Source organism: Molossus molossus, unplaced genomic scaffold (assembly GCF_014108415.1).
Source record: "Molossus molossus isolate mMolMol1 unplaced genomic scaffold, mMolMol1.p scaffold_m16_p_3, whole genome shotgun sequence".
NCBI classification, from domain to species: Eukaryota; Metazoa; Chordata; class Mammalia; order Chiroptera; family Molossidae; genus Molossus; species Molossus molossus.
The window spans coordinates 53256045-53272415 of record NW_023425366.1 but is presented as its reverse complement, the minus strand read 5'-3'; the positions used below and the strand labels follow the sequence as shown (position 1 = coordinate 53272415).

Below are 16371 nucleotides of genomic sequence, written 5' to 3'. Positions count from 1 at the left end.
AAATATTAATAGTTTATCTGTAAAATTATGAGCAACTTTACCTTCTTTTGCTTATAAATATTTCCTATAATTTAGACTGAAGTGTAGTAATTTTATAAATTAAAAAAACTTTAAAAGCTAAACTATCAGGTGATTATGATATGATGTTAAGTAAAGGAAAAATAAGATTTTAAAGACCCACACTGTTTATATCCCTTAACTCCATAAAATATGTATGCACAGAAAAAATCCAATGAAACACCGGCAGTGATATCCCTAGATGACAAATTACATATTATTTTTATTTTCTCGTTTATCACTTTCCATATTTCTTAGTTGTTCAACAGACATATATTACTTTCATTCTAGAAAAAAATGTCTGAGATATGTGTGTGTCCAGTGAGCTCAGTTTTTATGGAGGTGACTATAACAGGAATCACTGTGATCACCTGATAAAACAGTGATTTTTGGTGGGGGGGTTTTTCCCAGCCCAAAACACTTGAAGAATCATACAAATTACCAACAGTAACAACAACCAGAACCATGATTTATCTTGAGAATCACTGGCCCACAAAATATTTTTAAAGTTCTGGAGAATTCTGGGATTATATCTGTGTTTACAAAAATAAAATTTGCATACTGTATCTTACAAATTAGAACTGTTTAAATGTAAAGAAGATAATACTCAGAGTAATCTTACACAAGTATATAAAACATTACAAGGCAGAAGAGGCTTATTTATTTTCTGTCTTTATTAGAGAAAAGATAAAATGGGTTTTAGTGGCAACATGGGTTTTAGCTACACTATCTGACATGCCAAACCCAGAAAGATAGGAGCTGAAAAACAAATCAAGATTTGGATAAACAAGATTCAACACTCACTGCATTGCTACATGGGGGCTCCCATGTCCCTTGCCATTTGAAAGCATTAACAGTGCTAATGAAAGGTTTAAGTTTTGTCCTACCAAACCCCAAAGTTAAACTCTAAATATGGAACCCCCAAGAAGGGTAAGAACACTAGAGTCTTTCCCTGTTTTCCCAGAATCTTTAAATTAGATATCTAGCTAGGACGGAACAGTGACAATGCCTGGCTTAGAAAATGTCTATGGATTTCTTTCTAGCTCTCTGTATACTAAGATAAAGCCATAAAATCATGTTTAAGAATACCAATCAATACAAAAAGCATGCTGTTTTATAAAATATACCCTAATCTCTAATGGAAATACTTCACTTCCCATAATATTTAACCATTGACATACAACTTTTGAGTTTAATAAACACACACTTTAAAAAACTCTAATGTTTTAAAACATCTTATTCTACTCTAAATAAATGTACATTATGATACTTCAAAATCTATTAAATAAGGTATTTTTTATTTTTGACCATCCTCAATTATTTTTACATTAACCACTTTTATTTCACTCCTAAAGGTCTTAATTACATGGGATAAACAAATTACTCTAAACATACTCCTTAAGGAAAAAATAGAAGGAGATACAGTGAAATGTGTTTGACAGCCTAATTCTAACAGGAAAATATGGGTAAAATTATAACAAGTTCTGTATAGTAAAAGTCTAAACACAGATTTTACCAATAAAGATAAAATTAAATTGTCAGTGTTTTCAGAAAAAGATAAAAGTATTATGCTACTACAAATAATTTACAGAGCCCTGGCTGGTTTGGTTCAGCAGTTAGAGCATCCGCCTGCGGTCCAAAGAGGTCCAGGTTCAGTTCCCGCTAAGGAACCTCGATTGCAGTCTGTCCCCGACCCTGGTTGGTCGTGCAGGAGGCAGCCACTCGATGTGTCCCTTTCACATCGATGTTTCTCTCTCTCTCTCTTCCTCTCTCTCCCTCCTGCTCTGTCTGAACAAAAAATGGGAGAATGTCCTCGGGTGAGGATAAAAACAATAATAATAATAATTTACAGAAACAACTAATATAAATTCCCTCTAAAATGCAAACCATATATTATCTAAACATGATTTATAGAAGGAGACATATCCAATGACAATCCAAACTCATTTTTTTTAGGTAACACTCAAAAAATTGAAAATGCTGTTCCTATTTTAATTGAACACATATTTCTCAAAATAAGATTCACTATGAACATGATTTTATATATATTTTAACATCCTCTTTAAATAACCAAGTAAAACATCAAACAGGCATTTTCATCAGTATCTAAAACAGCAATAGGTAGCGAGGTTAGGAAACAGAACTCAAGTTCACTTGAATTAATTTAATACTAGTACAGAGGTATTCGTTTTAATTTAACCCACTAGGAAAAATCTGAGCCACAAAACACATTTTTCCATTTTGAATCTCTAGGCAGTCTGTGTATTTTGACCTTAAAGTGGTCAACATATTTAATATGAATGAAACTCATGTTCCACTACCTACAAAGGTCTAATGCAACAGAAAAATTGTCATTTTATGTTGATGAGAATTTTTAATCTTTTTTTTTTTTGTACAGATAGAGTGGGAGGGAGAGAGAGGAAGAGACAGAGAGAAACATCGACGTGAAGGGACACATCGAGTGGCTGCCACCGCATGACCGAGGACAAACTGCAACCAAAGTATGTGCCCTTAGCGGGAACCAAACCCGGGTCTCTCCGGACCGCAGGCCGATGCTCTAACCGCTGAGCCAAACCGTCCAGGGCGAGAATTTTTAATCTTTTATATGTTTATTTTGTTCAGTAAATGATAGTATCCAGATTATTTTTAAAATTCGAATGGAAATTCTATACATATTAAACCAGCATAATTTTTTGCCTCTAAAGTACTAACAAAGTATTTAAAATTATACAAACAAACATCCACCAAACAGCATTTTATTTTAGAACACTCTGTGTTAATACAATAAATATACAAAAATTCCAAACCACCAGCTACATGCAACATTAGGGGGACAGATGGAGGGCGTTTATATAGAACCATGACAGTCACCATGATGGCAGTGCGGTATTACTCACTGACAAAATATACAAACATCCCTACATAAATAATCCAAGTCCCAAATTACAAGTCACTGAGCAATGATTTTCCAGTGTTCAAACTTTAGTTTTAAATAAAACAGCCACAACTTAATATTGCAAACTGATAAATGACACGGGTACTTACACCGTGAAAGACCATTTCATGATTCTGATACTGGGCAATGTTAATATTAAACGTAAAGCACTAACAAATGTCAATCTTTAGCTGAGTGAAAATGTGACTATTTACTAATTATTGTTAATAGAAAATATAAGAATTTAAAACCCCTACACCTTATCAAACTGTAAGCATTGCCATCATTTTAATGTACATTTGTTTTTAAAAAACAATTCTCTCATAAGCTTGTTTTAACCCAAATAACTGAATTTATAACAACATTTACCTCGTCCACACAAAAAAGGTACCATTGGTTGTAATTATTCTTTGCTGTTTAACAATGGGGGTCTACAGAACAGATAAAAGCATCCCTGTTCTTAAAGTATCTCAGCATTTTCAAAAGTCTCCATGACATATCTTTCATTTGCATTTTAAAGAAAAACAAAAGTGAACTTGAGATGCATTTTGTGGTTAACATTTTGAATGTACATAAAATCCACACTCAAAACACACAGATGAAACTGATTTTCAATAATATTACAGATTCTGAAAAACTTGAACTGGCTTGTTTGGTTGAGGAAGTAGGTGGAGATTATCGCTGATCAGAAATATTCACAAAGAGCTTTAAATTCATACTCTGAATGCTTATTTTCATCAAAATAAAAGAAATATATTCCTAGTACATTATTTCAATAAAGTCCCAAATAAATCAAATGTAAACACCACTTGGATGGTTCTGTGTCACCCAGTAGCACTATCATGCAAAGCTTCTTTCATCAATAGTGAGAACTCACCATCCCAAACCCAACATGAAACTTATTTAACTCCAGATTTGGGGAGAAGAATGAAAAGGATTTAACCATTTGTGCCCATCTGATTTTTTTTTTAAGGGATGTGCAGTTCAAATAATATAATCCAATAAATGATCCTTACTTAAAATCAAGTTTAATAAATCACTACCTATTATTCTGTAATTTTAAATTAGCTAATGACTTCCAAAACACAGTATCGTGACTTTACAAATGTCTTGAGTCTCTTAATCAGTATTAAAGATGATTCAAACTTTCAACCCAAGTATACTGTAAGAATGAACTCCTGTGCTGCATAGTAACAATTTTAAAGTGATTATATTCATAATTAATGCATTCAACTATATATTTTCTTGCTTGGTGCAAGTTAAATGTTTTCTTTTGTCTACTAATGAAAAAATTTAATCTATTCAGTCTGTCTCAAAAATTGAAAGACTGATATGTATTAGGGATTCAAGTGTATGTAAAATGCCAGGATCTTTTTATATTTAATACTACTAGAGATGAGAGGCAAAAAAACAATCTCAAATACTGTACGTTCTTTATGGACAAGGAGTTAAGCTAGACTTGAACACCTCTATTAAAAATTACACACACACCCCAAAAAAGAGCTATCAAACACAATCTCAATTCAATTAAAAAGGGTAGCCACAAAAATATACCAAAGTTTCCATACAGTAATATTTTACTATGATATGAATACTGAAAATTTAAAAAAAAAGGTATTCTCATCACTACATTCTATCCCATCAATTTTCTACCTTTTCTTTTGGAGAATGCATTGAATATTATATTCTCATATTGCACCCCAATAAACTTATTTAAAAGAAACTATTACAGAAAATCATTGCTATAATTCTACAAACAACTTCCCAATCCTACAACCATAAGCAGCACAGAACCCAAAATACTAATTCTTTTAAGAAATGTGGTACCCATGCAAGATCATAGATTGACATAAAAATATCAACTACTCTAAAAAACAAAAACAAAAAAAGATAAAATTTACATTATCTGCTACAAAATGCACACAGGCTCTTCATTGATGACTGAAACTACTAAAAAGCAAGCCAATTTAAAAATCCATAAGTCTGAGATGGCCTATTTCTTTCAATATAAATAAGAAAAAAGAAATAAAGCATCAATTTACTGCTCCAATGTATAATCCTTAAGTCTAAGATTCTTGAAAGAATGACTGCAGCTGGTACTAAATACACTTTTAATCATAAGTACCATATTAGTTTCAGTGTCTCACCACTGAATAATTTGCTGAACATTCATCCCCCCAAAAATATGGAGAATATTTATTTAGCATGTAATATTTTTTTTCTGCAAGGGGTACTAAAATCTTAAGAAACTGTAAATAATAAGACAAGGAAATTTTTCTGTTTTTCGCCCATGCACAAGTGAATAGGAGATATACATGCTGTGTTTACTGTGTGTTTTGAACATAAAAATATTTATAGAATACAGTAAGTGGAGAAAAAAGTATAGTCAAAAGGTAATCGCGCACTGTTTGGAGATTCTCTACATTTGGTTACCCTTGAAAGCATTCTGAGCGGCACTAGTTGCTGCAGTGGAAGCTGCATTTGCAGCTGCGGTCTGGACAGTTTTGTTGGACATCACACCTGATGCAAACTCTTGTTGGGCCTTCTCAAAACTAGCACCTGTTGTGCGATATAGTCCATGAACCTACGGAGGACAAAAAAGCAGAAGAAGGCAAGTGGTCATTCACGCATTCATTTTCAACAGCTCTTCAATTAATCTCAACATTATTCAGATAAAAGGAGTAGATTCTAGGCATGATCAGTCACCATATTGGCACATAATATTGTATTTAAATATTTTCTTATCACACTTTTCCTTTTAATCCCCAATGCAGAAGAGATCATTATGCCTATACCAAACCAAAAATAATCTGCCCTGGGCTGAGCTGCTCAGTGGTTAGACTCTCAGCGGTTCTCAACCTGTGGGTTGCAACCCCTTTGGGGGTCAAAAGACCCTTTCACAGGGGTCGCCTAAGACATAACTGTAGCAAAATTACAGTTATGAAGTAGCAACAAAAATAATTTTATGTTTGGGGATCATCACAACATGAGAAACTGCATTAAAGGGTCATGGCATTAGGAAGGTTGAGAACCAGTGGGTTAGAGCTTTGGCCCACAGACCACAACGTTGCAGGTTTGATTCCCGGTCAGGGACACTAACCTGGATTGTAGGTTCGGTTCCTAGCCCTGGGTCTCTCTCACATTGATGTTTCTTTCTCTCTCCCCATCTCCCTCCCTTCCACTCTCTCTAAAAATCAATGAAAAAATATCCTCGGTTGAGGATTAACAACAAAAAATAATAATAATAATTTAAAGAACTAAACCAAATGAAAAAAGCTTTGTTTTCTGCTGTACCTAATTAAGGTATTATAGCATTACAAGAAAATGGTTTAACATAACAAGAGACATTCTGACTTTACTACACTAATTTACCCTAGACAAATCAAAGGAAACAATGCCTTATCTATTTCCATGTTGACTACATATACACCACTGACCATATTATGATCATATGATATCATTTTATCATTTAATGTACCAAGCACTATTTATGTCCTCAAAGATACTTCTGCTATATACTCTGTATAACATTTAACATTTTATGTATAGTCAAGTTTTAAAAGATTTACAAAGAAACACTTCTGGAAACTGTCCATACTGATTCATTACTCAAATCTTGGGATTTATTTTCATGAGTAAGGTTGAAAAATACTCTATTAGCATACTTTTTAAGATGAATAAACTATGGAGCACATCAATACATATAACATCAGCAATTCAATTTAATAAAAATCTGAGAAAAGAAATAATAAAGCAAATTAGAATAAATATTTATGATATGCCTACAAACTTGGGGGTAGAGAGGAAGAGACAGAAAAGTAAACCTGTAATTACACTGCACTGTGATTAGGCCTAAATTAGAAGCCTGAATGAAATGCAATCAAAGCAGGTTTGGATGATGGGGGCAGTGCACTGAAGTCAGTCCTTTCCCCAAACCTGGAGAGGAACTGGTGATTATGGAGTAAATGTCAAGTGAAAAAAAGGAGAATGAGTCAAAGACATTCAAGTGAAATCTGGATACTAGGAAGTCGTTTCAGCAAGAGAACAGAGAGGACAGGCTCAGTTGGGGGCAAAGAGATGTTGGGTTAGGTTCTAAACATTCATACATTCTAGAAATGGTTATTAAATACCTACTCTAGGCCTGCCACAGCAGGTAGGCAAAGATTTGGTCCAGAGCTCAAGAGAGGAATGGGATAGAGAAACAGACTTGGAAACCACTGGCACATAATTGGTAGCTGCAACTCTGACATAAGTGAAACTGTCCATGAAGAACACATAGTAGAGGCTCCTGTGCATTTCCCACCAATTCCTGCAATTACCCTGCTGGGGCGGAGTACTGAATTCCATGGAGGTCTTTGACCCCCGCTGAGCTACCTGAGTTGCTTAAGCTTTACCGGAGGCTCTTTCTCTTTGCCTAGTACTATACCACTGGCTCAACTGTGGCAGAACGATAAAAAATTACTCTCAATGCCAATAATTTTCATTCATACTGAAAGACAATATTTACATTTGCTACCAATCCTTCAACAACCAGAGTGATCTGGAAAAGGAGATGCAGAGAATGAATCCATACAAAATTTATATAGGTGCAGTATATTCCCATAGACCCAATCAACATAATACAGTACAGCTGGGAGCTTTCCAGGATCAAGAAAAAAAACTGGTGTTTGATATTGACATAATGGAATATGGTGACATGAGGAGATACTGTATTTCTGCAGAAATATATTCTAAGTGCTGAACCTTTATGACAATGGCCATATGCATTCGCCCGAGCATTGAAGGAGGACTATGAACTTAAACATTGCCTCTGGGTATGTTCTGGAAGAATAGGTGTTCATTATTGGGTGATGAATCAGTTAGAAAACTGTCCTCCGCAGTATGGTCTGGGATAGTTGAGTATTTGAGTCTTGTAAAGAGTGGTCAAGACATTAAAAAGAAAGTTCATCTGCCCAGCCAATGTGGCTCAGGGGTTGAGTGTTGACCCATGCACCAAAAGGCTGCCAGTTCAATTCCTGATCAGGGCACATGCCCAGGTTGTGGGCCCGATCCCCAGTGGGGGGCATGCAGGAGGCAGCCAATCGATGTTCTCTCTCATCAATGTTTCTCTCTCTCTCTTTTTAAAATCAATAAAGAAAAAAAATTTTTTTTAAAGTTCATCTAAGTGAAAAAATTCACCCTTTTGTCAGAAAAATCTATAAACATAATAAACACTTTGAAGAATATGTCTTAGTTGGTCAAGATATTCTTGGAAATAAAGAAAGCTGTGATAAGATTTTAAGCTCTTGTTCCTGAAACAATTCACGATGACCTTCAACAAAGCTTCCAAAAGCATCACAGTTCACTTTAGCCTTGGGAACATTTGAAGGAGCATATGAAGACAGTAGCCAGACATCTGAATGACATCAAAAATGACAAATGCAAACCCTGGCTTGAATGGGAGATCATGCTCCAGGTACTGTTTTCCATGGCTGGATATCAATGTTAGCTAATGAATCAATCGTTTGCTAAGGGGCCCTTTTAGTGTTCATCCTAAAACAGGTCAAATTTCAGTGCCAATTGATTTACAGAAAGTGGGTCGTTTGATCCATTTACTTTTCCAACCATAAGCTCCATCTGCCATGAATTAGATGCCATTTCCACTAATGAAGAGGAAAAAGAGAACAAAGCCGAATCCAATATCAAACATAGAACCAGAGATTATAAGATCCAGTCTAGGTCCTTATGTAAAAGTTTCTGAACAGTTTCTTGAAAACCTGGATAAATTCCGAAAACAATTTCTCAGGAAGAGTGATTTTAAAAAATACTGAAGATAACAACTCCCCTCCAACCAATGTGGATAATCTCTACCTCAACCAAGAATCAAATACTTCAAGAGCTTTTTAATAAATATAGCAGAACCATTTATGCATTTCAATGCTCAAAGCAAAATTTCCTTTTCTTGAAAAATAAGTATGCTGAAAAGACTCCTAAGACCACCAAAGGAGAGTGTCCAGGTTCCTGGAAGGAGCGATAATGAAATAAATGGACTGCAGATAAATTTGTAAAATTTAAAATATTATACAAAGATAATTCTAAGATTTCTGATATACTCACTTCTACCAGTTGCCGTATATAGAGGTAACTAAGCAGTAATATGCCCAAGACTTAATCCCAGCTCACTAGATACAGCCTCTATATTTCTGCAGTGAATATCCTAGGCGAATGAGGGCTTTGTCCTTAAGTTCTGGACACTTAAATGAATAATACCTGCAGTGTGTATCCAGTCACTTCTTTGCTTGCTGATATTTTTATATGTCAGGCCATACCCACTGCCCATCTACTGAAAATCATTTTAAACTGAGCATCTAAACCTACCAAAACTTTAATTCAGAAAATGTGAGTTACTAGATAATATTAGGACCCAGTATTGTTTATAACTGTTGCAATTGTAGCTCCTAACTTCTTCCCTTAGAGAAGAGTTGGAACAAATAGCTTCATCTACACTGTTAAGAAGAGCTTAGAAAAAACAACCAACTTCACCAACATAAAATGTGTTATACTTGTCAAAACACATGGACTTTCTATATATCCAGATACTTAAATTTAATTTAAAAATTTTCATTTCTATAATGAACTAAACAAACTGATGAACAAAATTGACCCAGAGACATAGAGGTAGGGTACAGACTGACAAACCCCAGAAGAGGGGGTATTGGGGGGAGAGATAAACCACAGAACTTATATGCATGTATGCATAACCAATGGACATGGACAACAAAGCTGGAGAAGGGGCAGGGGGGATAGGGAGGAGGATGTCAATGGGGAAAAAGGAGAAACATCTATAACAAAAACAAATTAATAAAAATAATTAAAGTTTTCATTTCTTCCATATTTGATTTTCTGTGATAGATTCTGAACTGTCAGATTTCTTTTGTCTGATTTTATAACCAATCTAAATAAAACAGCCATTCTGGTTTACATTCTATCTTCTGAGAAACACTGGGAAGCAACCTATCAGGTTGGTCCTTTCCATGATTTATGAAAATTTTCCTTCCTTTGCATTTCCTTTGACATTTGTTTTCTCTATAGCCACACCGTCTTTTTAAAAAATCTTTTGGTTTATATATGATACTTTATAATGCAGTCAACACACTAAAACACCTTGCATTTCTTTCTCTTTTTAATTTTTTAAGAAAAATATTAAAGATTATTGTGCAAATAAAAAATAAAAAACACACACAAAGTAGGAAGAGAGTCAAGTACCCAAGTCTAAGACACTAATATTTAAGAGGTACCCACAACAAGGAATGATTAGGAGAAGAAGGAAAAAAAAACAGGGACCCTTCCTTCTACAGATGTCAAGGGAAGAAAGCATATAAGGAATAAAGAGCTGTCAGGGTAAAAGACAGCCCTGAATTCTTCTGATAGAGTGGTGCAAGCACATGTACTATTACCATGGATCAAAGTGTGAAAAGGTTAGGGAGAAAAGGAGAGGACGTACAGGTACATACACTGGTCAGCCCTAAAAGTCCTTTCTTCTAGCAACCACAGTATTATCATAAGTGCAGAAGTAATTATTTTCACTCCTCTTTCAAAACCACATTTTCTATGGAACTACTCCTATGTTCAAGAAATTATCTCACAGTGAGTACACATGATTAGATTCTAGAAAATGAAGTGCATTATAGAAATCTAATAGTAGTACATAATCCTTACTTACTAGCCCCAGTCACAGTGATGTAATCATAGGTCCCTCTCTCCCCTTTTCCCTTAAGTTCACGGGATGTAATAAACATTTGTTCTAATTTGCTTTGTTACTTCCTTTTTCAAATTCGTATTGAATAGCTGATGTGATATATTTATGGGCTTCGTAGTTAATTACTTAAAATGAAATTCAGAGCCCCACAAAGCACAGAGGCAAAATAAAGCTAGGAATAGCACACATTCCTCAATAGTCTATATAGCTATATAGACCCAGAGAGCCACCTAGAGGGAAATTCCAGACTACATAAATATTCAGTGCACAGTGCTCAAATACTGTCACTGCTCAAAACCTCAAGTTTACTTTCCATAAAAAAAAAGAGTATCTGTTGCCCTGTCTCTGGGAGTTTTCCTCAGGAAAAAATAAGTATGTAAATGTGTTGCAATAATAAAATTTTAAATTAATTTGTAAATATCTACATACGTTTCATAGCCAAGATGCAATTCCAGAAGGGAATACTGCTTCCTTGAATGAATCTTCAAAAATATCTTGGTGTACACTGGGGTGTTGTATGACAAAATATTATATGGAAAGTAAAGAACCATGGTACTTTATTTAATCAAAATTATGCAAACATATGTTTCCATTAAAGCTTACAAAACACCATTTCAAGAATTCATGCTTTTATTAATATGAGATCCCTGTAATACCAAAATTATTTTAACTTTTTTAAAAGCTGAGAAAATACAGGCCTGGCTGGCCTGACTTAGTGTTTGAAGGGTCTCGGGTTCAATTCCCAGTCAATGGCACGTATTTGGGCTGCAGGTTTGATCCCCTGTCCCATTCTGGGCGCATGCAGGGGGCAACCAATTGATGTCTCTCTATCCGCTCCACCTTCCACTCTCTCTAAAACTCAATGGAAGAAATATCTTCAGGTGTGGATTAACAACAATAAAATCTGGGAAAACACAAACAAATGTGTTTTTGAAATATTTTTATTCTTGTTATAAGTTCTTTAAAAACTTATGGATCCTTAAATCCAATTTTTTCACTTAACTATTTCCTAGAAATCCTCTATAAACCCTCCCACCTATATATCTGGATCAGACACTCCTTCTGTAATCTCCTGAATTACCACTCTAGTTTCATGCTATTGAAATCCCACTCTTCCTTTGGGGCCTATCTCAAGTGCTGCTGTCCTCTTTCTGCAAGCTAGCTGTGGCTCTCCCTGCTGTGAGCACCTCTTACACTTTGTACATCTTTTAAGGATGCACAGTATGCTGCTGCTTTTGGAGGGTTTATCTACATGTCTGATATCCCACATACTTTTAGCTCCTTGGGGGGAAGAGCTCATTTCCACTTATTGTTACACCTCTAAAAGACATAATAACTTGTGGTAGAAGCCACTGAATAATTGTTTCTTTGTCTGCTAGGAATTAAACAAATAACCTAAAATTATCTCATTAAAAAGTTACCAAATAAGTGCAAGACTGCTCTAGTAGACGTTATGTACCTGTGTTACAAAGTAAAATGCTTAGTTTGTAATTATCTGAGGTTAATTTTTTTTAAGTGTACATACTATTTCATACCTACTAGGATGGCTATAATCAGAAAATGGAAAATAACAAGTGTTGGCAAAGATATAGAGAAACTGGAACCCTTGCTGGCAGTAATGTAAAATTGCACCCAATGCAGACAATAGTTTGGTGGTTCCTCAAAAAGCTAAACATACAATTACCATTTAATCACCAAGCAATTCCACTCCTAGGTATATACCCAAAAAATGAAGAAACTCAAACAGAGATGTGTACACCAATACTCATAGTAGCATTATTCATAATAGTCAAAAGGAGGAAGCAAACCAAGTGTCCGTCAACAAATTAATAACACAATGTAGCATATATATATATATATATATATATATATATATATACACACACACACACAGTAAAATATTACTTGGCCTTAACAAAGAAATTCTGATTCATACTACAACATGAATGAACCTTGAAAACTTTAGGCTAAGTGAAATAAATCAAACACAAAAGGAAAATATTTTACAATTCCACTTATATGAAATATCTAAAATAGGCAAATTCACTGAGACAGAAAGTAGATTAGCAGTTACCAGGGTTGGGAAATGGAGAGTTACTACTCAATGACTACAGAGTTTCTGTCCGTGGAGATGAAAAAATTTTGGAAATAGACAATGGTGATCGTTATATAACACTGTGAATATAATTAATGCCACTGCATTATACACTCAAAAATTATTAAAATGGCAAATTTTGTTATATATATTTTGCCACAACTTTTAATGATTAATAATGTAATATACTCAAAACCACTGAATTATACACTTTATATGAGTAAATTGCATATTTAATTATCTCAATGGAGCAGTTAAAAACATACATGTAAAGATTTGAATAAAAATATCTTATGGCCTGGCCATTGTGGCTCAGTGATTGAGCATCGACCCATGCACCAAGAAGTTACTGGTTCGACTCCTGGTCAGGGCACATGCCCAGGTTGTGGGCCAAATCCCCAGTGGAGGACATGCAGGAGGTGGCCAATCAATGTTCTCTCTCATCGATGTTTCTATCTGTCTCTCCCTCTTCCTTTCTTCCTCTCTCTCTAAAAATCAACAAAGAAAAAAAATATATTAAAAAAAATATCTTATGTATATTGCCCTGGCTGGTGTTGCTCAGGGGGTTAGAGTGTCAGCCCATGCACTACAGTGTCAGGGGTTTGATTCCTGGTCAAGGGCACATCCCTGGGTTTCAGGTTGGATCCCTGGCCCCAGTCGGGGTGCATATGGGAGGCAATCAATGTCTCTCTCCCTCCCTCCCTCTTTCCCCAGTCCTCCCTCCCTCCACTCTTTCTAAAAATCAACAACAAAAAAATCCTCAGGTGAGGGTTAAGAACAACAACAAATATATATCTCTTATGTAGAGCATTATAAATCCTAGCAGATCTAAATTTAAATATGCCTGAGTAAATATAATTCACAGTAATTTAGTTATGTTAACCTAGATTTGGGATGTAATAAGAAACTAGCCTAATACTTAATAGTGAAGGATAAAAATTTTTTAAAATTGGGGGCAAAAAAAAAGTGAACGTACTAAGAATAGCAACTGAAGACAGAATATAAACAACCTGTTCAGTGTGCTGATTTTCCTGGAGATTCAAAGGTGTTACTGTGCCTACTCTGTGTCCCCTGCATTAAGAGGACAAGCATGTAGACCAGCATTTTAATAGGCAATGTAAACTACCATCTACAATTGATTCCTAATCAGGAAAGACTATAGTGCTGGATGACTAAGAGGGGGGAGGGAGAGAGTGAGCCTATTTGTGATTATATATATAGGCTCCTGTGGTTCAGTCATGTATTGTTATTTGACCTATTTATAATACCTCTGCCTTAACCCAAAACTATTATTCAGTTCTAATAGTTTACTATAGAAGAAGATCTTTTAAATAAAACACCACTTAAAAATAATCTAAGGAAGAATTTAGAAATCTGTGAAAGGTAAGGACTGAACTATTCTCTTATTTAAGAAGAGGTACAAGGGACAGATATTATTGCATTTCAGTTTTTTAACATTTGGATTATAAGATGATGCTATGAGGGAAATGTTAAGTCACCATAGTGCTCATACTGGGAACTCTATATACCAGTGAATACCTACTCCAACTATGCAAGACATCAGAATGCCAACAAAGTTCTCAAAATTGTATTCACTGTAACAGAAATAAGTGTATACTATAGGACACATTTAGCTGGGGATGGAAACACAGAATAACCAAATAAAACAACAACTCTAGAATCAAAATATTGTGTGCACAGATAACTTTTAGAGGGCATTAACTGTTTATGAAGAGCCTGACCCCTAGTGGTTATAAACTATGGCTACATAATTCCAAAGGATTTTTTTTTTAAACAGCAAGTTTTGAGCAAATGCAGAAAAGGAAAAAAATCAAGTATTTTTTATTGGAGCTCAAGTTCTATCAAAGTAAGAGAAATCTATGACGTTACAAATATGAAGGCTGACTTAAACTACATTTTAGCTTATATTATCCCCACTGATTGTACTTCATAAAATCATCTCATCTAAATTCCTTCTTTCACAGGTAAAGAATATGCAATTCAGAGAAGTTTAGGAAATTGTACACACTGAAACTGAAAGACAGTGAACACATATAAAAAAGAGGTAACTGGGAACTTCTTTAACTATGAGGTAAAAGGAAAAAAAAAGGCCAACCAAAATAAAGTATGTTGTACAATTTCCATATCAATACATTTATTTGAGTAGCAGTCATATTTCTTTTGAATGCCTGGCATACAACAAGCACAGCTCTAAAACTTTTCTTTTCCTGTAACTGGATCCTGAAGAAGTGTCACCTGGGGGAAAACACTGCAGGTCGAAGACATCAGAGTGCTGCACACAGCAGCTGCAAAGTAAACACTTCCTCCACACTCTGACTCCATTAATCATCTGTGCCACACATTCCCCAACACCACACTGCTGGTTAAAATTCCTTCCACATTCTTTGCTCAGTAGATTAAATGCTGGGAGTATTATACCCTAGACCCTCTTCTCACTTTATATTCACTTTCTAGGCTTCATTTATATCAAGAGGTTAATACTTCTCAAATCTGGAAATCCAGCCTAAAGTTCTTTTCTTTGCTCCCAATTTATATATCCAAAGATTAGCAAGTGATAAGACCCCACCAGAATGTTAAACTCTCCACATACAAAGTTAAAAACATCTTGATGCTCAGATCTGTTCTTCTCCCTGTCCTTTCTTCCTGAATGACCCACCATCTACAAACCTGAGTGTCATCCTTGAGTCTTCCCTCATCCCCCACTTCCAGGACCAGGTCGAATCAATCACTATCTGCTCATTTTCCCTTACTGCAGTTACTTTACACTGCCACTTTCTTAGTTTAGGCCACCATCAGTACTAACCAGCTTCCTAGCTTGTCTCCCAGTCTTAATTTCTCCAAGTACCACATCAGTGCCCCACAAACCCCAAATCTGTCTTTATAAAGCTCAAATCGGATCAATTCAACTACTTTCTTCTTTGAACCTCTGCTATGGCTCACCACCACTCTTTGGAGAAGACCCAAATTTCTTAACAAAGTTTCCTAGTTTACAAGACCTATAGAGTATATAACTACACTTATGTGTTTGGCCTCATCTTTACCTCTCCTCCACCACCAACAGCCCACTTTTCTCCCTGCACAATTCAGGCACCAAGTTTATTTCCCATCCATTTCCAGCTCATTTTAATTCCCTGAGTATGCCATGTTATTCCCCACAACTAGATATGAAAATGGTGTCCTTGCTACCTGGTACCTACTTATCCTCTCCCTTCCCCTTTTCCTTTACTTAGATAACTCCTGTTCATCACGATATCTCACCCAAGACAATACAAAAAGACCTCACTAAAAGAGATATCCAAAACTTAGTTAGGTGTCCCTCCTGTGTGCTCCCTATACTTGGCCATATACCCCTCTACTGTACTCTCAATTTGTTACATTTCCAGTTTTATAAAGCACCCCTAACGATACATCTGGAATAATAAAGGAATTGTCCAAAGAGAAGTTATAATGGTCAGGCTATAGACTCCAGTTACCAATCAAACACTAATCTAGATATTGCTGTGAAGGTATTTTGCATATCTGATC

At 35.3% G+C, this 16371-nt stretch overlaps 1 protein-coding gene and 1 pseudogene across 1 annotated transcript in view; one reads left to right on the top strand and one right to left on the bottom strand.

Annotated features, from left to right (window-relative positions):
* Positions 1–5088: 5088 nt before the first annotated feature.
* SCAMP1 (secretory carrier membrane protein 1) overlaps positions 5089–16371 on the bottom strand; it is a 102355-nt gene continuing 91072 nt past the window's right edge. The window contains exon 9 of the mRNA XM_036278784.1: positions 5089–5576. Within this exon, the coding sequence (XP_036134677.1) occupies positions 5412–5576 (165 nt within the window). The 3' untranslated portion in view covers positions 5089–5411. The remainder of the gene's footprint in view (positions 5577–16371) is intronic.
* Positions 6949–8802, top strand: LOC118641486 (annotated as a pseudogene).